Source organism: Rhodnius prolixus, unplaced genomic scaffold (assembly GCF_049639745.1).
Source record: "Rhodnius prolixus isolate KJV_2025 unplaced genomic scaffold, Rpr scaffold_3, whole genome shotgun sequence".
NCBI lineage: Eukaryota > Metazoa > Arthropoda > Insecta > Hemiptera > Reduviidae > Rhodnius > Rhodnius prolixus.
The window spans coordinates 29689199-29715731 of NW_027411603.1; the positions used below are offsets into that span (position 1 = coordinate 29689199).

Here is a 26533-nt window from a genome sequence, read left to right on the forward strand (position 1 = left end):
ATCACTGGGTAATTTCTCCACTCGTTTGTATCTACTGTCCACTGTTATCGTTGTTACTTATAACTCCAACGCGCTGATTGTAGCACAGATAAACGAACAAAAAAAAATATGTTTTTAATCATTTTATGAAGTTTAACTGTAGTCGTAGAAATTTGAAGATAATGAACAATCTTTACTGAATGTAAAGGGCCACTTACGGCCTGCTAATATTCTTAAAATTTGTAAGTTTAGTTTCATATTTGTTTTGTAATATTAATTATATAGGTAGTAAGACAGTACAATAATACTGTAATGACACGTTAGAGGAAAACCTAACCACTTCCTTCTGTCAAAAGTGCCCTCAAGCGAATTTTCTTGGAGAACGTTTCAAATTAAAGTTATAGCCGTTTTCTAGTAAATCTTTTAAAAAATCAAAAATTTATTAGGTAGTCTGCTGCTACTAGTACCGTTAGTATTCTGATAATTTATAATTATCTATCCTTTTTGTCTGGACGATCCTTACTTGACCCTCCATAACTCTCTTCAGTGGTAAGTAATTGACGCAGAACAATGCCTGCGTTTCTTCAATCATGCAATCAATCCAAAAAATTACGAATAAAATGCCGTACGGAACTTCTTTCAAAGAATTGTGTCCTCAAAGGATATTGAACATTTCAAATTTCAAGTTCGAAAAATAAAATAAAATAAAGCTGGTGTTCCCCAGGGCAGCATCCTAACTCCTTTTCTTTACTCCTTATACACAGCAGATATACCTCAACATCCAAATGCCATCCTTTCCACCTTTGCTGATGATACTACAATCTTATCTCCACATTCCGATTCTCTTATCGTTACTCGGGCTCTTCAAAAACACATCAACCATTTACTGGACTTGCTTAACAAATCAAAATATACAGTATTTACACTTGGGACAAAAATCCTACCTCCCACCTTTATGAACCAAACTCCTGTACCAACTGTGGACAAAGTACGCTACCTTGGACTGCATCTAGACAAACGGTTGACATGGAATCCCCATACTAGACTGAAAAGACAAGAAACTAACCAACGCTACAAACTTCTCGCCAGACTACTTGACAAACGATCGAAACTCAACCTACGTAACAAAAGACTCTTAATAAACCTTCTGTTACTGGGACGTATTCGGTTATACGGCATCGACTAAACGTTCCAACTTTCTACGCATCCAGACATTACAGTCGAAAATACTTAACGCTCCATTCTATATTTCTAACCTCACCATTCATAATGACCTCTTTAATAAAATCCCTTTCATTAACGACCTTACTAAAACTCGTTTCTTAAAAGTTCATTCCTCTACCGCAGCTCATACTAATACTCTAATGGAACACCTATCTTCCTCCACATTACCAGGTAATCCTCCAAGGAGATTGAAAAGAAGATGGCGCTACTCTCATAGCAAGAGCACATTAATGGAGTGTCGCCACTGGGTGCCTTCTCCTATCCATATTCAAGATATAGTTATCTTATATCACATTTGCTTGTTACAACAGTTGTTGCAGTTGTGAATTCAATAAAAGATTTAAAAAAATAAAATAAAGTAAAATAAAAAATAAATTAGTTAGAGGAATTCCATCAGTTAGAGGAATTCCATCAGTTAGAGGAATTCCATCAGTTAGAGGAATTCCATCAGTTAGAGGAATTCCATCAGTTAGAGGAATTCCATCAGTTAGAGGAATTCCATCAGTTAGAGGAATTCCATCAGTTAGAGGAATTCCATCAGTTAGAGGAATTCCATCAGTTAGAGGAATTCCATCAGTTAGAGGAATTCCATCAGTTAGAGGAATTCCATCAGTTAGAGGAATTCCATCAGTTAGAGGAATTCCATCAGTTAGAGGAATTCCATCAGTTAGAGGAATTCCATCAGTTAGAGGAATTCCATCAGTTAGAGGAATTCCATCAGTTAGAGGAATTTCATAAAGATTTTCATTCATGTTTCTTTGATATGAAACTCATCAATATCGAAGCACAATAAAAGGTATGTGGCTGTACTTTTTGCGTAATATAGAATGTTAAGGAAGTTATTCACTGTTTTGCTTAGATTTGTTACTGAAGGCGGACCTAGCGATGGAAAGCTATTACCAGGGGACCACATATTAGAAGTGAACTCAGAGGATGTAAGCTGTGCTCCTAGAGATCATGTTATACAACTGGTCAGGGCCAGCAAGACAACTGTCGATTTGGTAGTATGCCAGCCTGTGCTCATCAATGTAAGTATTTACTAAATTATTAGCTTAAAAGTCGGTAAGTATCAAATATCAGAAATGATTTTCAATACTTGTTTTTTATATGTACTTTAATTTAGGCTATGCTAATCTTAATGGGAGTATTTAATGCTTTCCTGCAGACTACTTCCTGTTTCCTTCTAGAGCGGTCTTATTATTGTTGCTCACGCCGCCATTGCGGAAACGCAAAAAGCAAAGAAGTGATAATAGCCACAATTTCTGCACAACTTCGTCCATGTGCTTGTTATCTTTTTCAATCTTTAAGTAGAATACATCGCTTCATAGCTTCTTCATTAATCTTGCACAACTCTCCCTTCCAGAAAGTGCCGCTCATTTCTGCGGCAGTAATCCAGAAGCTAACAAGTCACAATGGAAGCTTCAGGACGCCCAGTAGCCACAATTGTAGCCCCTTGGATTAAATAAAGTAAAATCACCAATTGTATTTGAAGACTTCACGGAAAAAAGGGGTTTAGTCCAATTTTGACGAAAATTAGTTTTTGGCATCATCACAGAAACATTCAGATGGGTCAACTTAGTTGAATGTAATGGTTTCAGTCTCAGAGTTATATCCAGATGAATATATGGTATACACTGAGAAAACGGGTGAAGTCCGTCCAAAACACGGACAGAAAGGGTAAAGTCCTGTAAGTGTGCATTTCTAAGCTGTATTAATTTTTTGTCTGCTTCTATGAAAGGTATATTATTATAATTTACAAAAGTTCATTTAAAATAAAAGCAGAAAATTTGTAAACAATATTATTATTTTCTGAAACTCAATTAGTCATGAACACCCTGTATGTTAGATGAATAGACTCACAGATGAATAGAATTTTGTCGTGAGAGTTGCATAAAGTTGATATAGTGAAATATGATCTCTATATTACATTTTATTCTTATTTTCACAATCTGATTCGAGGGTTATACTAAGAAACTTAAAAAGAGACATACAGACAAATAGACATAGAGGCCTCAATTTTTAAAAAATATTTGATACTTTTAAGGAATACTAAAGAATGGTCAGTCAATGCACTGTATAACTTTCAAAAAGCATATTACAATAAATACTGAAACTGTAACGTTTCAAACTTTAAAGTTGCTCTCCTTAAAAATCTATAAAATGGACTTAATTAATCCATGTACATTCCCATGTAGTCTTCATTTGGTTTAAACCAAATTTCTTTCACTACACCAATAATATATGTTTACATTCTTTAAAGCAGCCACTATATGTTTTTATTTTAATGGCTATTGCAACTGATAAAAAAGCAAAAATTTCTCCTTTTTATTATTAGAGGTATATATTTGGAAACATTTCGCCTATTTTTATGGACCTATTTATATTATTGTATGTTTTTATGTGCAGTCATTAAGAAAATCGGCGATATTAAGTTCAGCCAAGAAGGCAAAACTGAAATCGAATCCTTCTAGAGTTCGATTTGCAGAAGGTGTAGTAGTGAATGGATCGCCATTATTTCCCGTAAATATTCTTTTAATTTAATTAATTGCTTAATTTATTTTTAGTTTTCATATTTTCATGATAAATAAATTGAGGTTAAATATTTATTTTCAGGGTTGTACACTCAGCGGTGGAGATTGGGGAGCTGGTACAGTACTACCTAACGTATTGAAAGTATTTTTAGAAAATGGACAAACAAAATCATTTAAATATGATTCGAATACAACAGTGGGTGATGTACTTGTTTCGCTGCAGTCAAAACTATGTTTAAAACAAACTAGCCACTTTGCCTTAGTGCTGGAACAAGTGAAAACATTGAGACGTAACAAATTAACCTTACTTAACCCACTTCATACGCTTTCCAGGGTAATTTTGTTTATTTATTATTATTATTATTTTTTTTTTGCAAATCTGTACCTCGGAAGGAAAAGGCACCATGTCCATTTTTTTCGATTTTCAGATTTTGGCATCATTTTACAGATTTTTTGTTGCTCTTTCTAGAGGTGTAAAGCACAATGTCCTATGTTTACTATTAAGCGATTTATGTATTTTTAAAAAGCGCTATGATACTTCATTACTTAAGGGTAAAAGGCACTACATGGGCATAAATTTTTTTCACAATGGAGATCAAAATAAAATATTTTAAAATATGGGAGGTTAAGTGGCCATACCAACTGTAATAATTATGGTGAGAAGTACAGGAAAGAGTACAACCGGAAAAGTGGAACAAAAAATGAATTTGGAAAAATATCTTTATTTGGCTCCCCTGTAAAATTTACTTTTTGTGACATGGTGCCTTTTCCTTCCGAGGTACAGAAATATTTTGTTGATTGTGGTATATTTGATATCGATATGATAAAGAGATCGATTGAGCAGTAAGGGAGTGGACAGTAGGGTTATGGGGAGAGCAGAGAAATGAAAAACGTGTTTGTTTTGTTAAGTAAATACTTACCTTTTTAAAAAATACATAATTATCTTCATGGACTTACATGTGTATTATTTACCTGTTCCGAGAAATACATAAAATTGATACTTATTGTTTTTTGGAGTAAGGTATTCATTAGATTAACTACTTTAAATTACTGCTGCTTGATTTGCAGAAGTCATTATATTTAGCTTAAAATCTACTTACAAGTGCTTACACAGCTCTGCTTTATTCATTAGCCTTCAACTGGTTTCGTCGGGTCAAATTTAACCTGTGCGTTTTTCTTTTGTGTGGCATTTTGTAGGAATTAACTATAAACATCTCCCCTTCTCTGAATTCTCCTCTTTCATCCTCACCAACAATCGACTGATACAAATCAGTCGTTCTTGAGCAGTACGAGTAAATAAAGTATAGGTTTTGGGTCAAATTTGACCCGACAATACCATTTACGTTAATATTTTTTATTTTTATGTTTTGGAGTTTGTTTTCGGTTCTATTTTGTAATTATAATTAATTTTATAATTAAAAATTATATAGTAAAAATTACATAATGTTCAGTTAAGCTGGTCCATGAACTAGGAAAGCTAAATTTGTCTTACTCGGGGACATTACGAAAAAAATAAAAAAGAAAACCCCTCTTATATAATTCCAAATAAAAAAAACTGCCGTCGGAACTTCATTGTTAGTTTTTACTGGCAACAAAACGGTGGTTTTTTGAACCAAAACCAAACAAGTATATCATACTCGCATCATGATAATTCAGTACTTGCAGAATTATGGAAAAAAATAATTTTTACTTTTAGATTTACTGTTTATGCTTATTTATTATAATATATTTTTCTAAATTCACTCAACCCTTGCTGTAAGATTTTTTAATTCTTGATAGCTACAAAACATTGATATAATACGACTCAGGAACGTCTTTTTTAAAAAATTGATTTTTATAAAATTTTGAAAAAAAGAACTTTTATAGGTTGCATCGCGACCTGGCACCCACAACCTTCGTTGCCTTTTTAGAGTCGCTTTCGTACCTAGCGATCCTTGCGACCTTGCGCAGAAAGATTTAGCAGCTTTCGAATATTTTTACCTACAGGTAAATTTTTTTTTTAGATTTGAAAAATTTAAATTTACATTAAAATAAATATGAGTTTTAATTATTAAATTTTATTTCAACAGTGTTGCAACGATGTAGTACAAGAAAGGTATGCACCAGAATTGAAATACGATGTGGCTCTTAGATTAGCTGCATTGCACATACATCAGCATTGTTTAGCAAATAACATACAGCCTTCGAAGATAACGGTTAAGTCAGTTGAGTAAGTACATTTTAATTATCTATATAACTAACTGTATTGGAAAATTTGAGCTAAATAGTTGATCTATTTATTGCAAACCATGTTGTTGCAAGGGTAAGAAATGGATTATATAATAATAATAATAATAATAATAATAAACTTTATTGCTTATAAGGGAATTCCTTGTAGCAAGGAGTAGGGTACAATTTCAAATAACATATAACATAATTTGTTTAAAACAAAATACAAAATTAATTGAACTCAAAATTAGTTATACAAAGCCAATTAAATATCACCAGACGAAACTAGATTGAACATAATTTTAATATTTTAAATAACAATACAAATACTTTAATTAAATAATATTTAAATCAAATATTTCAATGTTTTAAATTTAGTAGCAATTCAATAAACCCAACATAACCTGTAGTCAATTAAGAGGTACAGTGAAAAATAGTCTGCCTCAGTCAACCCCCAAACGGAAAATCTAGCCAGAGGGCAGCTCCCAAAGTCAAAAGACACTCCACAACAGCGGCGCCAAGAAAGCAAGATCGTTCGCACCCAACGAATAACCAAAAATTAAAAAATATAGAACATAAAAATAACTTCATTCGTCGAGCGCGAAGGACCTCAGCCTCACGACGCTCGCAATGTAACAGAAGATGTCATTCAACTTCCGAAGACTGTCCACCTGCAAAACATCAATTAGTGTATTACAATCAACTTCGCCTTGGATGTATTTGGATAGGTAATGGCTCCTGACAGGTGCATAAATAGGGCATTTCAAGAGGATGTGTTCTAACGTCTCCAGCTCATGTAGGTTACAGACAGTGCACAATAATGTGACATCGATGAAGTAAGAATGACCATTTATATAAAAATGTATTCTCTCAGTCCCGCTTAGTCGTAACTGCAAGATCACCCTAATTTTTTGAATGGGGCTATTTAATTTAAGATAATATTCCCCGGCACCCAGGTTACTAACGTGTCTGAAGACCGGATTAAAATTAGAATTGCACACTTTCTCAATGTCACTTGAGATGCTATTCGCAGCCCATCGCTCTACCAAAGCCTCCGACTCGGCATGAGATACTTTTTGTCTCTCCCAGACATCATCCGCTCCTATTCTACTAAACATGAAGTGTAATTGTGTAACCCAATTAAAGTCCACCTTATTATCTTTTAACGACTCCATATCTTTCAGTTTTAGGTACACCTTCTTTGGCAGACGTTCAGAGCCCATATCAAGCAATTTTTTCCACCAAGCAAGCGCTCTCTTGAATATTGAGGTACTCAGCGAGTGCATCCCAAATTCCACTCTAAGGTAGTGGTTAGGAGTATTGCGAGGGAGATAAAACAGATTTTTTAAAAACTGAGTTAAAATAATTTCTAGTTTGTCAAGATAGCGAAGGGCCCAAATTTCAGCTGCATAGAAGAGGGTAGCTGACACCATAGTTTGAAAAAGTCGATAAATTTATTCATAAAGTGGCAAATAAATTGTATCCCATGCAATTCTAATTTTAATCCGGTCTTCAGACACGTTAGTAACCTGGGTGCCGGGGAATATTATCTTAAATTAAATGGCCCCATTCAAAAAATTAGGGTGATCTTGCAGTTACGACTAAGCGGGACTGAGAGAATACATTTTTATATAAATGGTCATTCTTACTTCATCGATGCCACATTATTGTGCACTGTCTGTAACCTACATGAGCTGGAGACGTTAGAACACATCCTCTTGAAATGCCCTATTTAGAACTGCAGATAATATTCCTAACATTGCCTGAAGATAACTGAGCTCTACCAATGAAATATTCTGCAGCTTTAATATATTTAACGGAGGCGGCAAAGGGTACTCCTAAGTAAATATACTCTTTGCAATAGCTAATCCTTTCGTCCCCCCAAACTAGTGGTTTACTTCTCTTTTATAAGAAATGGATTAAAAATCCATGAATGATTTGTCTTGGAAATATATTCTGAAAAAATTTGTTCATAAAGTGGCAATCTGTGAGCCTGCTTATGAGTAACATATAAAAGAAATGAAAGTGAAAAACTCCAAGTTCGTATTTAATAATTTTAGGGCTCCAAAGAGTATTGGAGAAACATCTCAAAGATCTATTTTCTGAACCATAGCTGAGTTGTATCGCTGGTTATTGAAAAGTTTCCATCAATTTCCTTAACTATGGCGATACGTTAACGATTATCTTCAACTTATTTTTGGCTTGATCAAAACTGTAGGACACTTTTTGTAAGGGTTGATCGTCAAAAATGGCACGAAAAAGCGTTGAAAAACGTCATACTGTGACAATTTGTGCTGCCAGTGCGTCGTTTTTCCGTCAATTTCATCAACGTGGACAAAGTGTATGTAGCAACCAAGAGCTAGTTCTAAACAAAATTGAATATGATTAAAGTTATCATGGAATCTGTGTAAAAGTTTTCGCTATTAGTATAAAGCTTTACAGTCTTAATAAAAAGTTACCTAATCTCAGTCTCAATTAGTTATAATATTATTACCAACTTACTCCTAAATTAAACATTAATTTCCCTTAAAATATTATTACTGCAAAACTAATAACAATTTATATTTTTTTAGGAGAGATTTCGGACTGGAAAGATTTGTGCCCTCATCATTGCTGGAAACTATGAAAAGAAAAGAATTAAGGAAAGTATTGACACACCTGTTGAAATTGAACTATACAATGACTGGTACAAGTCACAAATGTTTAACTGCACTCCAGGCTAAACTATATTACCTAACAATAATCAGCCAGTTACCAAGTTATGGAGCAAAATGCTTCCCAACAAATAGTATGGTAAACTATAGTTTTTGTTTGAATTAAAATAAATTAAGTTCTTGAATGGCGCGTCACGGTAGCCGAGCGGTTAGAGGCGAGACCTGCGAAGCTAATACTGTTGTACTGAGTTCGAATCCCGGTCTAGGCCTTGAATTTTTATTTAATGTTTAATAAAAGAAATTTATAGTGTGGTACACGAACTAGACGCCTCCGCCCTTACACCTAAGTTGGTAGTAAGCCCGCCTGAAAAAATAAGCATTGCTTTACTTTGTTTTGGTAATTTGCGTTTTTTGCTATTTAGTTTTAACATTATAATTCAGTAACAAATTACTTTTATCTTTTTATTGCGGAAGTCCATTAAATGTACAACAAAGTAAGAGAGTTATGCTTATGTTGTGACATAATTACTGGTCACAAAACAACGCAAAAGTATATGTTACATTATTCTTTTTAGTATTTACAATCGGTTGCTTTTATCATTCTAAAAAATAAATAATTTATATTTTATTATATAGTCTTCATTTATTAAAATAAAAATATAAATAAAATACACTTATGGGTATACAAAATAAATTATAAAGACAACTGCCATGGTCAAAGACCGACGGCAGAGAGGTTAATACAAATTAATTTTTTAAATTATTAATATAATACTAAGAAAACAGAGAATAAAAAAAAATTTTAGGTAAATAAAAGTTTTCACAAAAACATTTGTAAATAATTAATAATAACCTTTTTCAGAAAGTAAAGGATTACCCTATAAATCTAACATTTATTTCTTCTATTTAATTTAACTAATACTAGAACCGTGTTTACTAATTCCTTTACAATATTGTGCTAACCGAGGCCAATCAGAACCATTTAATAATTCTAATATTTCCACATTTGATATAGAAATATTCCTAAAATATTTTAGTCTGACCTCACTCAGTCTAGTACAAACTACCAACAGATGGTACATTCTGTATGGCGGAGAACTACCTAAATACAATAAACCAGCCCGAGCCTTAATTATCCACCTGACTTGCTCCAATGATAAACTCCAATTGAAGTAATGTTTGCTACCTAAGCTAAAATTAAGCTCTTTATAAATGTTATAGGAATCGAGTTCCAAAACTTTCTGCATAAATTCTTCTTTAAATTGTAGTTGGACACATTTCACTAATTTATTAAAAATATCGTTCCATGAAGCTATATTGTTAAAATTACATTCAAAGTTTACATGATCGCTTCAGCGGTACTTATACTAAAATTAGAACGATACAGAGAAGATTAGCATGGCCCCTGCGCAAGGATAACACGCAAAATAATTTATATATTCATTTAATTTTTCAATTTTGTGTGTTTAAAATGTAGTTAATGCAGGAATAAACTAAGAAAGGAACAAAACCGATAAAATCGCTAAGCTCGAGAAAGAACACACGTATTTATAGGTGATACTCGTAAAATGAAAACAATGTAGGAACAAAAACAGGAACTACGAATTTGTCGAAAAAACCTTCCATTGTCAGTCCAATGTCCCAGTATTGTACAAATAGACAAAAAGAAAGGGATAAAAGCAATTTCCATCATATAAAATTTGACAAATTGATTTTTACTTGATTCGAGTACTTATTAGAAAATTCGAAGAGAGATATAGTACCCCCTCTGATCTGGATATAGAGCAGACGGAAAACCATAAAGTAGAAGAATTATTCAACTTTTATGGCTGAAGAATATTTTTTGGATGGTACTTACACTCCGATCATCACAGCCCACAAAAGAGCTGAACCTCAGCCACCATACTTTAATAACCTTCGCTATCCCTGCCGCCATTTATACGATAGGTTAAAAGTGGAAGGAATATTGTTTAAAGCGACTATACATTAAAACTACACTTTTGTTGCAACAAAAGACCCTTTTACTGAATTGGTCTAATGAGACGTTTATAATGCTATAAAATTGCTTGGCAATTCAAGTATCTATATAAAGAATGTTACATATTGAAATGAATGCTCAGCAAATAAAGTGCTACACGGTAACGTAAGTAAAGTCAAAATCTCTACACTAATCTGATTAATCTTCTTCAGTACCGGTCAGTGATACAAGAAATATGCGTGCTACGACAGATAAAATCAAAGATTTCTGGATAAATGAATCGATAGTCACTGTTGTATTTGTTTGAGAAATCGTTTCTGCAGGATTGAATCGCACAGATCTAAAAAATAAATGAGCCAATGTAGTCTCAAAAAAACATATTTATTTATTGGTCTAATTTTTTGTTTTTGTTTAAATAATAAATTCACCATTTTGTTATTCTTCTTTTCTAGGATAGTACTGTTGAAAATGTGATATTGGTTAGCCCAAAACTAGGCATAAGTCAAATAACGGGTCTCAGGAATAATATAGTAAGTCTATTTTTATTTAAAAAAAAAAAAAAAAAAAAAAAAAAAAAAAAACCTACTCTGTACATGTGCAGACGACACAGCCATACTAGCCACAAGTACACATCTTTCATCGGCTTCATACAAGTTACAGACACACTTACATAAAATAGAACCTTGGGCAAAGAAGTGGCGGATTAAAATGAACTCACAGAAATGCCAGCATGCCACGTTTACTCTCCGGCGGGGCTCCTGTCCATCTGCCCTCTTCAACAGCAATCCTCTTCCTTGTACAGATCTGGTGCGCTACCTTGGGCTCTACATAAACAAACGACTCGCGTGGAACCCACACACGACATAAAATACAAGCAATGACAAAACGTGCAAAAACTGCTTTACAATACTATTCTCAAACCTATGTGGACATTTCAGTCAAAACTCCTCCGACAGATAGTTGACGCTTCTTTCTACGTGACTAACCTCACTCTTCACACCGACCTCAACTTTCCCTTCAGAGACCAATTCGCCAAGACTAAATACCAAAAATTCCATACTACTCTCTCGACTACCTCTAATCCTCTTGTACTGTCTCTCGCTTCCTCTGACATCCCTAATACCCCTCGTCGACTGGATCGCCAGTAGTCTGAAGGCCTAAACCCATTATTCTCCTATCTCCTCTCTCCTCACATTCTCCTCTCTCCTATAGAGAGTGCTACCGCTGGGTAGTTTCTCTCCTCCTGCTCTCCTCCCGCACCAGTTCATCATAATCATCATATTTACTGATTGTATACAAACATAAAGATTGTAAATTACAAAATAAATTTAAAAAAAAAAAAAACAAATTCTTTCTAAATAAAATAATAAATGTATAATTAAAATAAAAATCGAGTGGGTACTTTAAACCAGGGCAGACATTACATTGTAATTTTAAAAAACCAAAGAATTATAAATATTATTTTCATTTAAATGGATCATGGCAATATGGTGCAGCCATATTTCTAAATCACGTGATATCCTCCTGCAATTCTTATAATCATTTTATTATAAAATTTTATATTCATTTTGCAAAATTTGGTCAGATTCGAGTTGTATATCTTGACAGCCTTTACCAAGTAATTTCAGTTTTAAATATTTTTATATTTGAAATACTTTTAAGAAAATTAATTATCATTTAGGGTGTAATTCTCTTGCCATTTTTTAATTTTTATTCAATACTTTACTCTTTACGCTGTAAAACCTTTTAAGTGTGAATGAAATGTAATCATCGTTTCACCAATTAAACTGTCTGCTGATGTGTACCCTTATTACTTTGCATCTATTTATTTTAATAAATTAATTAAAATATTATTTTTAGCCTATTCCAGTAGCTGAAATAGAGCAGTTAAGTATGGTATCATTAGAAAAAGAAGATCACCTCTTGTCAACTGTTACGCTTTATCTCCCTTCGACGCCAAATAAAGTTAGTGTTTTTATTTTTCTTTATCTCTTTTAAGTCAGTTTGATATTACAGATATTTTGTGATCCAATAAAATGAAATTAAGAACATCCTCGCATTTATTATGTTGTTTCTTTAGATTATAAATTTCCAATATCTAATTTACTTTTGCAACGTTACTCTGTAAGATTGGTTTTTTGAAATGTTCATCGCCTTAGCATTAATCTGAAATCAGGAATTATACTGATTGATTTTGATCAGTTTGGAGAAAAATACAGTTCGCAACAGTTGAAAATTCTTAAGGTAGAAAAGAACACTATTTAGTTCAATAGTTGGGGATTTTTTTCAAGGTTACTGGTAAATAAAATTAAGTAATTTTTTTTTTTTAAGAAAGAACTAAGCTTTGTGGAAATACTTTTCAGTATTTGTTAGTGCACAATATATGTGTTTTTACTAGAGTGTATTGGAATATCTTTAACCGGCTGTAATGGGGACTATCTTGTGGTTTGTGTTTTAAGAACATTATTTGTATTCAGAATTGTATGTTACTTTGCTTGTATGTTAATTTGCTGGTAGGTCTGGTTTTGGGTTTTGCATTCGGAGAGAGAGACAAAATGTGGTAAATATTAGTAAATTAATACATGTTAGTACATTAATTGTTAATTTGTAAGCATTTATTCTCTCATAACTCGTTTCTACAAACAATAAATATTGGTACATATGTGAAAATAAATACTTACAAGTTAACAATTAATATAGTATTGGATCCAGATCAAAAACCAGGCTAATGTGCAATGGAGTTTATTCTCTCATAACTCGTTTCTACAAACAATAAATATTGGTACATATGTAATAATAAATGCTTACAAATTAACAATTAATATGGTATTTACCACATTTTGTCTCTCTTTCCGAATCCAAAACCAGATCAACCAGCAAATTAACATACAATTCTGTATACAAATAATGTTCTTAAAACACAAACCACATGATAGTCCCGCGTTACAGCCGGTTAAAGATATTCCAATACATTCTAGTAAAAACACATACATATGTTGTGCACTAACAGTATTAGTTTAAGTTATTCTGCAATATGAGGTGTTGAAGAATAAATGAACAAAATTTTCAAAATGGGCATAAATGACTTTATTATTAAATTCTGTGAACCTCTTGTTATTATTTTACTGAAAGTATGAAAGAAAATAATTAAAATATTTTATACAATAATTGTAAAAAAATTAATAAGTAAAATAGAAAAATTCAAATTGCGATGAACGTTGGAGTAGGATCCATCTACGTAGGTGGTCTTTCAGTGTGGGCGGAACTTAGGATGTTTACTTTGATCAACTAGTGAAAGAAATACTACACCTACATCTAGAAATTATGTTACAAAAAATCTATACCCAATCCTTACAATTTCTTCAGTATAAAACTGCCTTACTAAACTGGATTTATCTAGTAATCGTCTATGGTTCGTTGTGTAAAGTTCATAGTTCAAGGGATTTTATAAGTTCTTATTGTAAGGCTTTATATTAAAACATTATAATACTGAAAATGAATAAAGAATTAGTTTTGTTTGGAGCAACTGTTTTATTGTAATTTTACTACCATTGCTATTTACGTTTGTTCTTTTTAATTAATTTTTAGGAATTACGACTGACTGTAGAAGAACGAGATGCTGAAGAACTAGTGCTAGTACTGCAAGGCTATTATAAACTATTTACAAATAACGATCTCCATGTTCATCAAGATCCTGATGAGTGGCTAGTTGATACCGGTAAGTTTTCGTATATGTTTTTCTTTACTAGTTAATTTTTTTTATTATTAAAATTATTTTCAAATTGCATGTTAAAGTTTATTTTTGCTAGTTTACTTATTTTCTTGTAGGTACCTTTCAACAGTATTTTGGATATTTACTATATATCCTCGTCTCATGGTCCTTATATTTTTGTTCTCTAAAATTTGTTAGGAGTGCCTATTTCCCAACCCCAATCGCTGTTCCCAAAGTCAGATTTAAAACATTATTATCCGTATGCTGAAGGCATACTGGACATCTGATAGTTGTTATACTAAATACCCTATTCATAAAACATTCATAAAAGTGCTCGACTATGCAACATTGTTGATAGGTGGGTTGCAATTGAATTAAAGAAATATAAATAATGAATATTGGTAGAAGGTAAATATTGACAATTGGTTAGAAGGTAAATGAAATTGTTCATCTGTTTGTATAATTATGATTATAAAACACCGTACACATTGTATCTTTGATTTTTATCTGTCGTAACATGCAATTTTATTGCATCCCTAACTGGTTTCGTACTTTAATCTGTTATAAGAGGTAGATAAATGAGTTACTTGCTAGTACAGTGCGAGACGGTAACTAAGTGAAGTAGAAATCTCTACACCATACTGAGTAAGCTACCTCTGGTGATGCAAGTAAATCGGAAAGTGGCCTTGAATGCAATAAACATGCATGTTACGACACAAGAAATTATCCAGCATTGCATGCCTAAAAACATTTCCAACCATACACTTGCTTTGTTTTTTAATCACATTGAATTTTTCAATAATCACATTTCGTAGTCTGAATTGGAAATAAACGAAACAAAATCAATTCATAAATCAAGTTCAACTTATTAACTTTTCTTGAAATGACAGAAAAAGTCAAACAAATACCTTTCAGATCAGAAGGAAGTTTTCTTAATGATTAGAGAGATTAAGGCTTACTCAAACAATCTCCATTGAAATTAGATGATATAGTATTTAAATATGAAATATATTTATATTTCATTCTCGTCGGAGCAAAAATAACTATTTCTTAAATGCCATCTTATTGTTTTAGTAAAAAAATGTTTCGTTTTTTCGTGACGCGTTGCTAATAAAAGCTTATTTTTTTCTAAAAGCATTTATTTGCTTATTGTTTACTACCATTGTTGCGAAAAAACTATGTTGCAAGAAGCAGAATTTCTCATTAACTTATGAAAGTTTTAATTATTTATACAAATATTTGTATTCCAGCTCCATTATATCATTCTCAACACATTGTTAAGCCTGCTTATTGGAGTTACGGTGGTGATGGAGAATCAGAAGAACTAAGAATGGTGAACTTTGCTATACCGTTACATACCCTAAATCCAAATAAACAGGTAAAATTATACACTAATTCAAGTGCAAAATTTGCATGATAAATTTCCGAAGAAATAATGCGTACATTTTTTGAACGATTATTTTTTTAAAATAATAAAAAAGCAGTTAATAATCGGAATAATTGAAATTGAATTAAACAAAAGGAAATTCAAGATGGTGCAAACTTGAAGTTCTAGATTCCTCAATACTTTAAAATCTATTTTGTTTTAGGTGTTTTATACTAGTTTTTTAAAAGAGATTTTTGTTTATTCAATTAGTTATTTATTTAAATAGTTTTTTGTTAATTTATTTTTTCGAATAAGCAATATTTGTACGTTTTTTTTGTGATGCAGTTACTCCCATTGGCACTTGTTGGTTGAATTGGTCCTGATTTCAATTTCCAAAGGTATCCCTGGTCCATTTCCTTTTTAGTTTTCTTGTGGTGTTTTGGCGTGGTGAAGTTTGAGATGTAAAGATTAATGATTAATGGGAAATTTCTGTATTTGGTTTTGACTGTGTTCTGTCTTGAACAGCGTTTTTGGGTCTGTGTGTATGGCAGATTTAAGACTTAGAATGGCGAGGAAGTTTTGATTGAATTCTTTACAGTTTTGGAAGATTTGTAGAAATCTCAATTTCGCAGTTGTACAACCATTATCGAATTGTAAATATGTTGATTATTTTCGCGGTGTAGAGATGGTCGTTATATTTTCCATTCAGTATTCGCCTAAACAATTGAAATCTGTTACCTAAAGTGAGGTTTATCCTAGTGTTAGTCGACATACCTTATGAACTCCAAGATAGAGTTTTACCGTTCATTCTGCAAGTAATGTTTGGATGATGTAGACTGTTAGACATACTTAAGGCGTTTAAGTGGGTTGTAAAAGATTTAAAACTATTAGCCATTTTAGCGCCCTCCAAAATTTGTTCTATCACAGTTCGAGGCCTCCCAAGCTGGACCTGTATAGAGTTTGTAGGTAATACATTGTCTTGCTAGGCAGTAGCTGACCTAAATGGTTATAGTTATCTTAGAAAATCGCTCTAGTCGATGTGGAGGATTGGATTATATTATTCCGGGGCAAACTGAAAGCATTTTTTGTATCATTTCTTGCAATAACAAGTCATATTTTAAGTATTACTTATCTATCCTATGTTAGGAGGTTATTTTATTTTATTTCTAAAAATTAACGAATTAACTGCTGGGGTACGATTTCAAACTATTGCTTTTATTCTCTCTGCAACGATCTCAATATGAGTGACTCGTACTTAAATTAGCAAATAGTAAGGTCATCATTAATATAGAGTATAGACGTGAATACATAAAATTAGGACCTGTAAGCAAAGTGAATTTTTACGAGCTTTTTACCGGAGAAGGCCAAAAAGTATTTTAGTTTAAATTGGTGGGCCAAACGGGAGAGTTTGGTACTAGTTTAGCTTTCCAAATTCAAATTCAAATCTATGACAGTAGTAGACACCAAGGTAGCCGAGCGGTTAGTGGCTAGGCGCAGATAAGCTCTGGGTTGTACTGGGTTCGATTCCCATTCTAGGCATTATCTTTGGTTATTTTCCTGGATCCACAACAACTACTTCGAATTCTATTTACGCTTTGGTTAAATAACTCAAGAAAAACTAGTCCCAGAAAAAAATCAAGTAAATTTGAATAAAAGTAATTTCCGATTGAGTGAATTTGTAACCAAAAATTGAAAAAAGATTGCAAGTCTGAAAGTGCAGCCTACAAAAACAATCTAAATATGTTATTCTCGGTAGCTATTAACGTTTAATTCAATTTTGTGAACGTTGTATAATTTACCTAAATTTATCCTTAGATGTGCTTTTTTTTACTCACTTAAACAATAAAATTTTTAAGAGATACTTAAATTAAATAATGAATAATTATTTTACAGATGAAAATGAATGGTACAAACACTCTGAGTCGAAGTAACAGTAAAGTGATACGAAGTAATGGAGTAGATAGCAATATGAACGTGTAAGTATTGAGTAAACCAACAAAAACAGCAGTTTACTTACACGGTGTCATTTATATTTGATACAATATTGCACGCATTTTTGTTTATAACACTTTTAAAATAACAATTTTATTGGGGATGCCTTGGTATATGGTGAACTTATTACTTAGGCTTGAAATCAGGAAACATTATTTTAGCAAGTTTATTTCTCACAAAGATTGTTAGATAAATATATTTAAAGAGGTAGTTACGTTTATATTTAACTTTTTAAAAATATTTATACTTTTCTGTACATCAACATATTTAAACATTTATGAGATATTGAGTTTTAAGTTTTGCTGCATAATAACATCTATGGTCACTAGCGCGAGGAATCGTCTTTGTTGGTTTTACAGGTTCTACTACTCGATGCAACAGATCTTAGAGTAGGATCTGTATCTCCTCAATAAGTTTCCCCATTTCTTCCGATCTTCAGGCTTAAGGCGCCATCTTGCCGCTCCAACCCGACGGAGGTCTTTTCATTTTATGATGCCCAGCCACGTCGTTTTTGTGGCATGATCTATCGTTTTAACCTGCCAGCTATGGTGAAACCTCAGTCTAGGTTAATTACTTTTCGCTGTAAAGAAAGAAGGCTAATGTTGACAGCCGTTTGTAGTTGGAAGAAGAAGGTCTAAGTTTATCAACAGTCTTTTCTGTGCATTTTCTGGTCTTAAAATGCTAGATGGCACAGAACGCAAATTAGTGATACAGGCGCCAAGGTAGCCGAGCGGTTAGAGGCGAGACCTGTAAAGCTAATTATGTATTGTAGTACTGGGTTTGATTCCCCGTCTTAGGCCTTGGATTTTATTTAATGGTTAATAAAAGAAATTTACAGTAAAGTATGTTTGCTAGTCGCCTCCGCCCATGACACCTAATTGGTAGCTGGACGTACAGTTCGCCTGAAGAAATAGGCATTGCTTTACTTTTTGGTAATTTTACTTTAGTGATAGTGCAATTTTGCTGATTTTAACTGAACCCACCCTATGCGCGGAAAGATTTTGTCTTAGATTTGGTCGTCATTGGTACTCTACTTAGTCTGTTCAAGGCTTGCGATATGTTACCGGCTGGAATACTTAGATGCATTTCAAAATAATTTTTGCAAAAATGAGAAAGAAAATTCAAGAATCTTGAATCAGTTGTCATTAGTGTACTTGAAAAAGACAAGGTCTCACCTAAACGTAACTACCTCTTTTACATATTTAGGGTATAATTATTAAGCCCTAATTTTGAAGAAATTAATTCTACAAAAGAACAGGAAAAAATAATTACATTATTATATTAATTTATTCATTCCAGCAGTTTACAAGTTAGTGTTCATTTCATTTTTAATTAATTAAATTAAAAATAATAATAAAATTAATTTTTCCAAGAACCTATTAAAAGTATAAAAAAAGACAGAATAGTCGAAACAATTTTTGGCATTTTTAATTTGGTTTTCTGTTTTAAAACTTTCAAAATGTTTGATTTTTATTTTCAGTTTTATACTTTTTCTAACAATGACATAACTAGATATTATTGTTTTGGTTTTTTTTTGTTTATTTCGTTTGTTTTTCTGTGCAAACTAAATATTGTGTGTGTTATTTCCTTTAAGGCCTGGTAAAGTGAGAGATCGTAATGGCATGAAACCTTTGTCTCCAAGTAACAACGGTATTGACTTCCACAGTGTCATGTCTATGGAAATACTAGAACAGGAAGGTTACATTGATGCACATAATCCCGAGGTACTTTATTACAAGAACAAGAGAAAAACAAATTGTATATGTATATATATACTCTTTTATTACCCCCGCCAAAAAAAAAAAAAGTATGAAAATACTCTGGTACATATTTTTGGTTTTTGTTTTTATGCATTTCTACAGATGACAATTTTAGTGCATCGGTCACCTTTACTGTTAATTTTTTGTTTTCTTTTTATTTTTCAAATTGGTGGCTCACATCTTTTGGGATAAACGTTTCGTTCATTGTAATTCAAAAAGACATCTTTAATAACTAAACATTTTTTAATAAAAAGTTGTTCTATTGCAAAAAAAGTTAAGTAATAAATTTCTTCAATGGCCAACAAAATTATTGTACTATACTGCAATATACTGTTGATTAATTACTACCAGAAATCTTCTCATTCTAATAGTTTTGAGTCTTGATTATCTGTCATTACGCAATTGAGCGAAATTGCCCTAACCACCTTCCACAAAATTCCTCCAAGTAAATTTTATTGGTTTAGCCTCCAAAACTCTTGAATAATTTCTTTCATTCATAGAAGAGGGTATCAATTAAGGTATTAATTGAATTAAAGTCATCAACTTGCTTTTATTTGAAAAAAGTGTTTTTAGTTCGAGGTATTCCCTTTACTGTCTAATCCTCAAGTGATCGCCACTTCCTGGCTGTCGAAGGCACTTCCATTTCTTATCCCTGCAGAAGTCCCCTTAAGGACTTGCTCCGGTGTACACAACAGTTCTCCCACTTCACCCCAACAACTTTACCTACGCCGATGATACGGATATCCTTTCCCCTAGTCGCCATCTTATCTTAATATCTGGAACCCTGGCTCCGGAAATAGAGAATAAAAGTCTCCTCTCAGCAGTAACTCAAGTCGCCGTTATCTAGGAGTCCGCCTGGACAAACGATTGACATGAGACCCTCATGCTAGACTCAAACTGAATTGAATAACAGATGCAGAATGTTAAAGAAACTATAAGATAAATGCTCAAAACTTACTTTACAAAATAAACGACAACCATACAACATTTCATTATAGGACAACTAGCTCCAATATGACTAATGGACTATATCTGGACTGCCAAAAGGCAGAAACCTCAATTGCATTTAAGCCTTACAAAGCTAGTACCACAGTCAATGCTCCCTTTTACATCTTACACCCTACAAATCGACTTAAAAATCCTCTTCGTTTTCGCCAAAACCAAACTCCGTAACTCGAAAATTCAAACCAAACTATCGCTTCATTCAAATCCATCTATCCAAGCTCCCTCAACCTCCACTCTTCCCGCGAACCCTCTTAGACGTTTGAGGCGCCGCACGACCATCTAAATGCCTGACGTCGGCTATCTAGAGTCAGTATCATTCCCTAATGCTTGAAGAGCCTATTACGGCTCTGAATAGCCTCAACATACTCGTATCTAAAATTTCATCTTTGTTACTTGTTGTAATAGTTGTACAGCAGTAAAATTCTTAAATAAAAAGAACTAAGGTAAAAACCTATCGTGGTGTCGCAGTAACATAAAGCAGGGTTCAGTCCATATGCTATAAAATATTACAACTTATTCCTCCTCTGTTGTTAGAATTTACTTTTGACCTGAACTTGAAAAAATTGATTTGATTGACTTGAAGAAAATTAATTGAATACAGTGTAATGTTTCGTTTAATATCCGTTGGATACCTTGTAGCTAAATAAAATATCTTTTAATAATGTAATTCTGACGTAATATATGATAAAACAATATGAAAAATAGCCCCATGAAATACGTTCTGCATTAAGGGCCATTTTGCTGCGTCTAAGTAAATTTTATCGATTGAATTATATTAATAACTTTAAAACATGAATAATATTTGTTTTCCTGTCATTACGTCTGATTTTTGTCCTTCCTTTCCTTAAAAACAGTTTTGCTTTAGAATTGGTTAAAACTGCTTTTGGATTTTTTTTTTAAGTTCTCACACTGGTATCGAGTTTTTAGCACGCTTTTAATATAATTTGTTTTTTTTATAATAGAAGATTGTTTCAAAATACATAGAAATAATTTTAAATTTATTTTGGGGAACTTCAGTTTTTAACTTTCACTGACGAGATTAGCAGTTAGATTTACGAGAGGTTGAGCAGTTAAAAAAATAAATAAATATCAATGCGCTAAGTGATTATATAACATTGAGTCGACATTTATTTGGAAATTCTACGTTAATAATAAAAACAATTCAAAATGACCTAAGGCCATCTAAACTTACTAAGATAAGATAAATAAAATATCTGTATTTTATGTAATCTTACATATTACAGGAGGTTCTGTTTTGTTGATTACATTTCATCAACAATCTTAATTATTAATGTTCACAAAAACAAATAAAATTATACCTGTAGCTATACAAATCAGTTGCAATAATAATAGGTAATATATGATGGCAAAAAATAGTTGAAATAATACTATAAAGAAATAAATCTAAACTTACTATTTCTACTTGAATATTAGAAGCCCTTACGCAGTCCCTGTAAAACATGAATTGCCAATGATTATTCCTCAATCAACACGTAGAGGTCAACATAGCTGAAACTCGAAGATTAGGTGTTACAACAGACATCTTTACTCATCATAGATTTATCCATTACACCATACCACTAAAATATTCTTTTCTATCGTCAGAAATTGAATACCATATTGCGGCAAATGGTGACAAAAATGGATTAATAAACTTGAAACGATTAAAAAAAAAAAGTAAATAAAAAATGTATCAACAATAATACATTATAATGCTAATCGAAAAATTTGACAAGCCCTCATGGCGATGCGTGAATGTTAGTTGATAAAAAAGTTAGGCTTAAATTTATCAAATTTATTTAAAATAAACTAATTAAATTTTGACTGTACTCAAAAGGAATTAAAAGTATGTATGTTATGCAATTCAGAAATAGATGTAGTTTTCAGTTTGTATATGTAATGGTAAGCAAGATTGTTGGTGTGGAACAGGTTGCAAGGCGCGTGGCCGAGATGCAGGCTGTGGTGGCAAGCTCTGAAGAATACCTGTCTCGGCAACAGCATCACTCGCAACAACAACAACAACAACAACCCTGTCCACTTGGAATTAGCAGTGATTCCTCAGATATTTCACACTTCTCATTAGACAATGATGCTCCACCTCCAGCTCCGCTAAAACATTCCGATTCATTATTACTACTAACACAGGTTTTAGAAGTTATCAAATTTTATTTTATATATTTTATTATTAACTTTTCAGGAAATTTAAATTAAGTGTTCTTTACTTGGAAAATTTGTATACGACTAGAGGAAGTCTTCAGGAAAAACAAATTATTCCTATTCTATTTTCAGACATCTTAGGTCTTTCATTTGCCTAACAAAGTATCTACTCTTCTATTTTCCGTTTTCGTTTTTTAACTTATATTTTCTAAACTGTTCGGCCTAAGCATTACAGCAAGTAGCGAATAATTGCATTCTTGAAAGTCGTGTATAAATGCGTAAATGTCGAACGCTTCTATAGTAACCTTACTTTGGTTTATCACATATTATGATTTGCAAATTTTCAAAACAATGTTATAATCCTACTGTATGGTGTTTTTCATTTGACGTTACATTTACTTATCTTACTTACTTAGTTATTGTATTTTATCTTCGGATTCAGGCTTTGAAGAATATCTGGAGTCAAGCCTTTCATCAGTTTAAAGAATTATTTGAATTGATGAAAAATATTTACTTGATCTTTTTTTGCACTTTTTCTTTAATGAAATCATTATTTCTTATATTTTTAAGTTATATTTTTTTCTCATTAGAGTAAAGTTATTGAATGCTAAAATTTAAAATAAGTAAATAAACTTTAGGCATCGAAAAGGGGTTTATCGAGGCGCTTACTTATATCTGTTATCATACTTATATTCTGTTCCTCCAATGATATCCAATTTATTTTGCGACCTTTTTGAATTGGCAATATACTCTAGCTTGGAAGTAGATACATCGGTATTTGTGAAATTCACTTGAGGTTAAGACCTTTTGCCAGCGATTTACGGTAATATTTCTTCTAAGAAATAAGTATATTTCCTATTAGTTTTATTTTGATCTAAACATTGAATAAGTCTTGCTGCTAGGAAAGGGATTAGCGTATTGGATTTCCACGCAGAAGTCCCGGGTTCGAATCCAGCTTTTAGCCCTCAGATTTTTCCTTCCTAGGAGCTTCTTACACCTCACTGCCCGGTGATGGACAGTGTTATCTGTAACGAGAGAATACTGTCCGGAGGCCGGCAGTGCACTGAAAAGATGAGATGGAAGGTTGCAATATATATATATATTTTTTTGCCGGCGCTTCGACGTCTGTGGCCATTAGCGCCCAATCAACTATATTACTGTGAGTTTTGTGAATATTTAGTAAATCAGTATTAAATTAAACATTTTTCTTTAATTTTGAACAGATACATATTTAGAAAACTTTTATTCGAGAATGTACTTGGAAATCCATTGAAAATCTTGGTTATCTGGTTTTAGGTTATCTGCACGATGGACCAAATAGTTTACCAAAATTATTCTTATTCCCCTTCTTGTTCTCACAATTATTTTCTTATTTATACCCCTCTTCCAAAAATAAGGAATGAAATTTTATACAATTTCAGGGGCAAAAGGAAATAGAACAATGTGTAAATGAAGCATTTAATTCATTGGAAGTTGGAGATACAGAAAGTGATACAGACTCCCTAACAACAAGTCCATCACATAACAGCATAGGTAAGTTATTAAACATTTTTTAAAATTAGGTAAGTTAATTAACAATAAAAAACTAAACATTTAATTGCTTCCATTTTTTTTGTTTTCTAACATTCTGAATAGCCAAAAATCCAAATCGTGATTCAGACTCCAGTTTTGGTTTACATAGTCCAGACAATTTAGTAGGAGGTTCAACATTCGAAGCTTTACAAGAGGTTTGGAGAAGAGTACAGGAAACAGGCAATCTAGATGGCCAGGCTAATTTGTGCCTAGATCCAGATATAATTGATCTTACATTGCTACCACCACCTATCACACCGGACAAAGTAATTTACAATTTGTTTTTATTGAATTCTTAATTATTTACTTTTCTATAGCGTTGAAAATAATTAACTACAATTGAAAAGAGGGTTTAAATAAGTATATTTAAGTATATTATTATTTACTCTAATAATTGTGAATATCTGCCCGCCTAAAAAACCCGAAGATAATAAGTATATACTTATAATTAATAACAATATAATTAATAATATTTTATTTTATTTTTCAATCATTCAACAAATTTATTTTCAGTATAGATATGGAATGGTGCATTACATGAAATTGGTTCTTCCCTGAGAATTCAAATTCTTTGCTCCTCCAAATAATTCATTGTAATCAAATCCATTATATAATTATTATTATCAAATACCCAATATTTTAAAAGAAAAGAAAATATTTTATTTAAAAACTTTTACTTACTTTACTTTATTGTAAATACTTTTACATACTTTTTTTTAATAGCATTAAATTCAAAAATTAGCTTCGAACTAAAGTAAAACAATTTTCAGGAAATAGCTTCTGAACAGCTGTTAAGCCTCGGCTTAGAGGAGTTCCTAGAGTCAACCAGGGTGGTGCCTCCGCCGCCTACAGAAGCTGTAGATCCTACAATAGTACTCACTTCTGAACAGATTTCTGCTTTTATTATTCCGCCACCACCTCCTCCTACAACGGTGAGAATTTTTTTTTTTTATCTCCTATCAGGGAAAATCTAATATTTTATTAAATATATAATTTTTAATTACTTATTGGGTTTGCCATCACTCTTGTGATTTTTTTAGGATGAGGTTAAATGCGTAGAAAATGGTGTTGATAATGATCAATCATCTACCTTTAAAAAAAGTAATGACGTGGCAAATGGTAGCAGTCAGGAATATCCCAGTGACCTTCCACAGAGACCACCAAAGGTTTCTTTTAAAAATCCTCCTCCATTACCACCTCGTTCTGATTCTTTCAGTAAGAAACAGTTCCCAGTAAGTGAAATCGATTCCTCTGTTGTTATTTTTTTAAGGTTTAATATTATTGATGCTAATAAAAATAAAATTACTTAAATTGAAATAACATTTTAGGTGGAAGAGGACATAAATGTAGAAGCTCTTAAAATAACAGCCGAATTCAGTGATATGCTCAGTCTATCTATTGCGCAAACTGAAAGAAGCGTGAATACTACCCAGGTAATTACAATTATGTTCCATTTTATTATTTTAAATCTATAGTTACTATAACTGGCTGTTCTTTTTTAATTCTGAAAACTTTCACCATTTCATTGTATATTTATTCATTTACAGGAGGTACGAGATATGCTTGGATTAGAATTAAAGCGATTGGTTACTTCTTCAAAACTGTTAGTACGAAGTCATAAATGTTCCAACACAACAATAGAAGCTGGTGATTACACTGGAAATCTTAGAACTGTTACCTCTCAGCTTCGAAAAGCTGTAGATTATGGTGTAACAATGGAGGACAAATTTGTACTTGGGGTTTTGCAAGTCGTTACACAGGTACCTTTTATTAATTTATTTATTTAGGATATTGTATTATTATTGTTGTTATTATTACTATTATTATTTTGCATATTAAATCTATATCAATAAAAATGTAAATGTTCATTTGTTCAAAATCTTAAATTTCCGGAAGTTCTTCACCGATTGCTTTGAAATTTGGGCACACGTTGCACCATTGTATGAGGTTTCTCCTGTCTCTAATTTAAACTCTTCAAGGACTAATTGGGAATTAGATTCATAAGAGCCCAATCAGTGCACAAATTGAAGCCGCACCTTCAAATGTAAACTTTGGTGAACTTAAAGACAAATAACTTTTGTTAATTCTTGCAAGTAAAACTTGTTTGTACTTGCTACCCACCTTTAGGAAAGAAAGAGGATTAGTTGAGAGTGGTTAGTGTATTGGACTTCTACTGGAATAAAATAAAATTTGCAAAAGAAAAAGAAAATAAAAAAATATACTGAGGTTTTATTGGTAACAACGGAAAGTAGGATTTCGCTAGATATCCTGCTTAGTCTGAAAAAGCAAGCTCTAACAACACTCAGGGTTCGTGAGCTATTGAAAAGCTATTGACAACAGCACACATAGGAACAAAAGCGAATGAACGGTCGGATACGCTGGCGAAATCTGCGGC

At 32.3% G+C, this 26533-nt stretch overlaps 1 protein-coding gene, 1 long non-coding RNA gene and 1 other non-coding gene across 8 annotated transcripts in view; 2 read left to right on the forward strand and 1 right to left on the reverse strand.

Moving 5' to 3' along the window:
- LOC141452295 (uncharacterized) overlaps positions 1-26533 on the forward strand; it is a 592044-nt gene that overhangs the window by 421200 nt on the left and 144311 nt on the right. For 3 of the 6 annotated variants that reach the window (XM_074124274.1, XM_074124279.1, XM_074124277.1), the window contains exons 4-22: positions 2063-2231; positions 3610-3723; positions 3817-4068; positions 5601-5720; positions 5804-5943; positions 8516-8735; positions 11027-11104; positions 12435-12539; positions 14163-14292; positions 15537-15664; positions 17546-17628; positions 19239-19368; positions 22339-22554; positions 23988-24099; positions 24202-24404; positions 24909-25070; positions 25179-25370; positions 25467-25571; positions 25686-25898. In XM_074124274.1, coding sequence (XP_073980375.1) covers positions 2063-2231; positions 3610-3723; positions 3817-4068; positions 5601-5720; positions 5804-5943; positions 8516-8735; positions 11027-11104; positions 12435-12539; positions 14163-14292; positions 15537-15664; positions 17546-17628; positions 19239-19368; positions 22339-22554; positions 23988-24099; positions 24202-24404; positions 24909-25070; positions 25179-25370; positions 25467-25571; positions 25686-25898 — 2872 coding nt within the window. The remainder of the gene's footprint in view (positions 1-2062; positions 2232-3609; positions 3724-3816; positions 4069-5600; positions 5721-5803; positions 5944-8515; positions 8736-11026; positions 11105-12434; positions 12540-14162; positions 14293-15536; positions 15665-17545; positions 17629-19238; positions 19369-22338; positions 22555-23987; positions 24100-24201; positions 24405-24908; positions 25071-25178; positions 25371-25466; positions 25572-25685; positions 25899-26533) is intronic. The other 3 variants (XM_074124275.1, XM_074124280.1, XM_074124276.1) reach the window with 2 other exon arrangements.
- On the forward strand, positions 9942-10049 carry LOC141453875 (U6 spliceosomal RNA). The gene has a single exon (XR_012458270.1). It is a non-coding gene; the product is annotated as a U6 spliceosomal RNA (small nuclear RNA).
- On the reverse strand, positions 11982-13515 carry LOC141452355 (uncharacterized). Its single transcript, XR_012457341.1, has 3 exons — positions 13409-13515; positions 13256-13337; positions 11982-12740 (listed from the first exon to the last, which is right to left on the reverse strand). It is a non-coding gene; the product is annotated as an uncharacterized lncRNA (long non-coding RNA).